General features: G+C 44.9%; 1 protein-coding gene across 1 annotated transcript; it reads left to right on the top strand.

The window, feature by feature from the left end:
• Positions 1-1,571: 1,571 nt before the first annotated feature.
• Positions 1,572-5,694, top strand: LOC124479746 (transcription factor Sox-8-like). The gene is made up of 3 exons (XM_047038630.1): positions 1,572-2,265; positions 2,720-2,952; positions 3,094-5,694. Exons 1-3 carry the CDS (start codon positions 1,850-1,852, stop codon positions 3,855-3,857), a joined length of 1,413 nt encoding a protein of 470 aa, XP_046894586.1. The 5' UTR covers positions 1,572-1,849; the 3' UTR covers positions 3,858-5,694.
• The last annotated feature ends 382 nt before the right edge of the window (positions 5,695-6,076 follow it).

Genomic DNA, 6,076 nt, shown 5'->3' with positions numbered 1-6,076 from the left:
GACTGCGGCGCGCCAATTTGCCACAATCCACGTCTAATTGGTCGACAGCAAGGGGCATGGGAGTGTGCCTTCAGTGCGCATGAAGATCGGAGCACAACTCCCCATATAGGTCAGACTTTCCGAGTTATCGTACTTGTCAACAATGAAGTAGTAGGTAAGACATACGAGATGCATCTTAAGAATTCTTAATTATTTGGTTAAGAGCTCTTTCGGTTCTGAGCAAATTCTAACTTTTGAAAACATGAGCAAACAGAGCAGCAGTAACTTAACGTTTTAGTATCCTTCACCATACTATTGAACAAATACGTACTTTGTTGACAAATAATTACGTGTTTGCTGAATAAAACCTTGTAATAATACGATACTCGAACGAAATAAACGAATTTTATGCACATCGTGACATTTTCTTTTCTCATACAGCTCTTACGATTCCCGTATAAAACAAAACTTTTTCTTGTTAATAAATTCTAGGTTATTCCACTTCGCATTTTCCCGGCTTCAAACTTTATTGTTGGTCTGGAATCCCTCGACCTACTTGATTTTAAATCATTTCACTTTACTTGGCCAGATTAAAGAGAAGCATCCTGCCAGCAGTGGCATATTATACAACATATGGGAATTGGTGCAAACTTTGACCTCACTTTGGAAGGAATATACTTTTGTCATGTGACATGCCTACAAAACGTCCCATAAAATAAAATGACATAAAACCGAAAGACCCTCCAATATTGGATGACATATGTCATCAAACCTGACTATTACTGTTGCTCACAAAATTGTGCGTTGACCAACAGTATAACCATGGCCTGCACCAGACATCACCACCTCACCAATGTATCAAAACGTCACCATACCACAGTAATCCTGATATGCTCTTTGTTAAACGACGAATAGCCTACACATAAAATATTTTAAAACTTTTTCAATTATATTATTACATTCAATTGTGCAGCTAATGGGATGGTGTATTATATCCCTGTAATCATTGTCTTAAGATATTCGCTGTCACAAGGTCATGGTAACTTGTTTTGATGCTTTGTTAAGAACATTATTCCATAACATTTGTGCATCAAATGTTTTGTGCAGGCCTGATAACTTTTTAAAACATATTTCTGAAGCATTTCATTGTTGTAAAGGAAAGATTGTCGAAGTAAAGCGTAGCCTACGGTTTCTGACACATTAACTATGTCTGCTGTCTTATCATTCCCTTTAAAAGGCTATAGTCTCGCTATTAACGCCGAGACATTCTACAGTATAAAGCGATGTGACACAGAATTTGTGTGTCAAATTGATACTTTCTGCATTTTCATTGCGTCAAATAACGACCAAGCATTGTACATGATAATCCAGCAGGTCTACGGAACACTACATAGATCAACACTATAGCCATGAAACTGTGGACTATATTAAAATAAGAGGGGAACTGTTACTGAAATATTTCACCTCCGAGGAAAAAGGCATCAAATGGCCTGTCAATCCAAAAAGTGAAACCAATGAGATTCGACATTGGTGAAGCCGTCGAGCCAATCAGAGAAAGAAGGTGGAGTGAAGGCTTTAAACTTCCAGTAAACTTCTTCTATCACTCAGCGTCTGGACTCACATCTCAGACTTCCATCTCCTGAAGTACCCATGACAACATAGAAAAAAAGAACGAGGAAAAACAAACAAATCAAATAACAAAAACAACGGACCCCTACTTCATGTTCATGTTGTGAAGGGATTTACCATGGTTCACTGTGCGTAAATGCGCAATTTATTTGGCTGCAAGCGCTTTTATTTGCTTGACTCTTTTCTAAAGTACTTTTGACTTGACACATTTACAAGGATTTCATCCTCCTAAGATTAATCAATGTTGAAAATGACAGATGAACAAGACAAGTCTATCAGCGACCCGCCGTGCAGTCCAGCCGGCACAACAAGCTCCATGTCCCAGGATGAATCTGACTCGGATGCACCATCCTCGCCGACTGGATCCGACGGGCACGGATCTCTGCTGTCTGGCTTGGGAAAGAAACTGGACGGTGAGGATGATGATCGCTTTCCTGCGTGCATACGAGACGCAGTGTCGCAGGTTCTCAAGGGATACGACTGGTCCCTCGTGCCCATGCCTGTGAGGGGGAACGGATCGTTGAAAAATAAACCGCACGTCAAAAGACCGATGAACGCGTTTATGGTCTGGGCGCAAGCGGCGCGCAGAAAGCTGGCTGACCAATATCCTCATCTGCACAATGCCGAACTCAGCAAGACTTTGGGAAAACTTTGGCGGTATGTATCCATTAATTAAAGAAGCTGTTATTATTATTCCTCTGACATATTACAATTACTTGATTTTAAACTTCATAATTTATCAAGAAACAGACAAAAATGAACAAAATAATACTTTGGCTACCCTGTCACATTTGGATATATGCATGAACAAAGAATTTAGGATTTAGTAGGTTTGCACAATTTGAAATCACATAGGAAAATAATAATTGCTTTCTATTTTTTTGAATGTCTAAACTGCTGCATAACACAACCAAAAGTCACAAATCTAATTTAAACCAAGACCTTTAAAAAAGACATCATTTTCTGTGTGATAACCTTGAGTAATGTTTTATTTTATTCATATATATTTGTGTGTTACCATAACTGACATCATATCATTTTAGAGCCAGCACATTATTCAAACATATTCAAAATTCTTCATTCATTGATGGTGTGCTAAACATTTGCATAGGCTGCTCTCGGAGAGTGAGAAGAGGCCGTTTGTGGAGGAGGCTGAGAGGCTCCGTGTGCAGCACAAGAAAGATCACCCGGACTACAAGTACCAGCCACGCCGGAGGAAGAACGTGAAACCGGGACAGAGTGACTCGGACTCTGGAGCAGAGCTGGGCCATCAGATGTACAAGGCTGAGCCAGGGATGGTAGGACTGGCTGGTCTGGACGGACACCACCACCATGAACACACAGGTGAGAGGAGCACAACTTCACCGCTGATACAGTATCATGGAACAGCGTCTGGTTGATTTTGCATATGGAATGTGGAGGCTTTGTTACTAGTTCATTTTTTTCCAAAGCACCTTCTCACCCCCCTCTCCCTGTTCTCTGCAGGCCAGCCTCATGGGCCGCCCACACCCCCGACCACCCCCAAAACAGACTTGCACAACGGGGGCAAGCAGGACCTGAAGCACGAGGGCAGGCGTCTCCTGGACAACGGCCGGCAAAACATCGACTTCAGCAACGTGGATATCTCGGAGCTGAGCACGGACGTCATCAGCAACATGGAGGCCTTCGACGTGCACGAATTTGACCAGTACCTCCCCCTCAACGGTCACTCCGCCTCCGCCCTGCCCTCAGACCACCACGGCCACGGGCAGAACCCAGGGGCTTCCTACCCGTCTCCCTACGGCCACACCGGCGCCGGCGGGCCGTCCTGGAACCGCAAGGCCGCCGCCGCCGCCGCCGGCATGTCCTCCTCCTCCTCATCGGCCGGTGACGTGGCCCAGCACCGACCTCACATCAAGACGGAGCAGCTGAGCCCGTCCCACTACAGCGAGCACTCCCACGGCTCGCCCTCCCACTCCGACTACGGCGGCTCCTACAGCGGCCAGTCCTGCGTGACCTCCGCCGCCTCCGCCGCCGCCGCCGCCGCCTCCTTCTCCAGCTCCCAGTGTGACTATACAGACCTGCAGAGCTCCAACTATTACAGCCCCTACTCAGGCTACCCCTCCAGCCTCTACCAGTACCCCTACTTCCATTCCTCCAGACGGCCCTACGGCAGCCCCATCCTCAACAGTCTGTCCATCCCCCCCACCCACAGCCCCTCTGCGCCCAACTGGGAGCAGCCCGTCTACACCACCCTCTCCAGGCCCTAGGGGCCCCCCGGACGCACTGACCCGGCGAACCAGGCAGGTACCCTGGAGTCCAGGGGCCTCCCACTGATGCACTGCTCATGAAGGAAGGATGGGAGGAAGGAGGGAGGGAATGGCAGGGAGTGAGGCAGAATGGGGGAAAGTTCTAGATGTTTGTCGTAGGTCACCTGTGCCCATTTGAGACACAAGACAAACATTCAAGAAGAAAAAAAAAGTGCCTGCTGATTTTATACACAGTTTTTAACCTTTCAACCCTCTGAGGACTAACCTTGAATCAGATAGCGATTGCTGTGGACGGGGAACCAAATTCCTCTGTGAGGACATTTTTGAGGACCCCCACCCCCAAAGACTGCTCCTCCCCAGAGTCCCTCAATCCTCCCATCCCCCAAACCCCATCTCTCACAAAGCCCCCTTCCAGTTCAGCACTGCTCGTGAGGATGTGTGCCCGCTTGACACAAAGCCGGAAGAGGAGAGACGTTTCAATCCAAATCCATGCCGAAAGCAGACAGAAGGATTTAGAGATCCATTTATCAATGTGCTTGTGGACCAGAATGGTGTTTTCATTTTAGGAGGTTGAGCTTTATCACCGAATATGCACACATTCAACCCCACGGACCAGTCTTAATTCAATTAGTTTGAATCTTAAATGTTGTCGTTTTATTTGGGGATTCGAAAAGTCTTATATATTTATGTTTATTACATTATTTTTCTTTTGTTGTGTTCTGTTGTTATACACTTAATGCGGGAGGGGTATAGGCCTAACGTTTCTTCCCCTTAATGAAAACCAGTGGATCAAGATACAATTCCTCACACATTCTTTCTTTCTTTACTTTTGACGTCATTCCGTAGAAGATCAATACCAGAAATGTCCATTCCAAGAAAGAGGAACGAAAGCGTAGTTTCTGTGGATGAGCATGTGACCAGACAGGTGTCCAACCGCTAGGCTTGCCCAATTGCGATTAGTCATGATCTTGGGTGAAAGGAAGTGAGGTAAGAGAATACCATACCCACCGAGTGACATGTCAGCTGGACCTATGCATCGACGCAGACAGGACGATACACAGATGTGTGTGTGTGTGTCTTTGTGTGAGTGTGTCTTTGTGTGTATGTGTGTGTGCTTGTTTAACATCCGCTGTCCATTTGATTGACCCTTGGGGACCAAACACTCAAGACGGGGTAAGCTAGACAGTTAGTAGACACAAACTTACAGACAATTACAGTTTGAGGAAGACCTATGCCGTAACCCTGATAGACAGATGTGTTACATGTGTGTGTGTGTGTGTGTGTGTGTGTGTGTGTGTGCGTGTGTGTCTGTGTGTGTGTGTGTGTGTGTATGGTCTGTGTGTGCATGTATGCCCGTGTGTGTGTGTGACTATAAATGACAAAAGGTTTTATTTGTGTATATCTTCCTCACAAGCTACAATCAGGTGCCAAGTCACTGTAACCCACGTCTACACTTGCGAAATGTATTTGTGCCTTCTTCTAATGCTCATTTGTTACATTTTACATGTTACGTTTTCAATGGAATCATTAACAAAACGTCACGCTGCCTGCAATCAGTAACCCACCACATCAAATCAAAGAGTTAAAATGTTCATAATCTTCATTGGGTGCCATTTTGTGACTGCCTCGGTTTTCTGTTTCCTGTTTCTCTGTGTGAGCAGAAATCTCTGCCTCACCACGTCCAGAGAGAACTGGACTATTTTGAATATTATTACAGTTTACCATTTTCTAGGCTGTATAATATATTGTTGTCCATATTAACTACATCATTTACACATGCACAGCTAACCCATTTGCTGCCCATTTCTGTGGAAAATTTGAAATAAAATATACTTTTTTTTCTTCACGTTTTTGTTGTCGTCTTTCATGGAAAATTATGTAAATTACGTTCTTATCTTAGCTATAACTGTTAAAGCGAAAGGAGGTAGCAGAACACCTCTTTTTTTGTGCAAACTTTGAAGGAGTTTGCAACAGACTTTGAACAGCTTGGAATACCAAAACCCCCAATCCTCTGCTACATCTGCAGGGTGGGCGGCTCCCTCCTAACAAGACTTCATATTAGACATGACTGTGTTGTGGACTCTAGTTTATCCGCCGAAAAGATGATTGGACAATTATTTACAGTTCAGCTGTGAGGAGGGCCAGATGGAGGACGATCAACTCTGAACGACACCACAGGAGAAAGTTAGCAGGAAATAGTCACATTCTCTGTTTGAGAC

The sequence above is a fragment of the Hypomesus transpacificus genome, chromosome 17 (assembly GCF_021917145.1).
Source record: "Hypomesus transpacificus isolate Combined female chromosome 17, fHypTra1, whole genome shotgun sequence".
NCBI classification, from domain to species: domain Eukaryota; kingdom Metazoa; phylum Chordata; class Actinopteri; order Osmeriformes; family Osmeridae; genus Hypomesus; species Hypomesus transpacificus.
The sequence above is the reverse complement of the archived record's forward strand: the minus strand, read 5'-3'. Positions and strand labels throughout refer to the sequence as shown.

Bases quoted from the DNA above. Each gene is read 5' to 3' on its own strand.
- LOC124479746 (XM_047038630.1), top strand. From the start codon at position 1,850: ATGTTGAAAATGACAGATGAACAAGACAAGTCTATCAGCGACCCGCCG. The intron at 2,266-2,719 runs GTATGTATCCAT...ACATTTGCATAG, and splicing joins ACTTTGGGAAAACTTTGGCG to GCTGCTCTCGGAGAGTGAGA. The intron at 2,953-3,093 runs GTGAGAGGAGCA...TGTTCTCTGCAG, and splicing joins CCACCACCATGAACACACAG to GCCAGCCTCATGGGCCGCCC.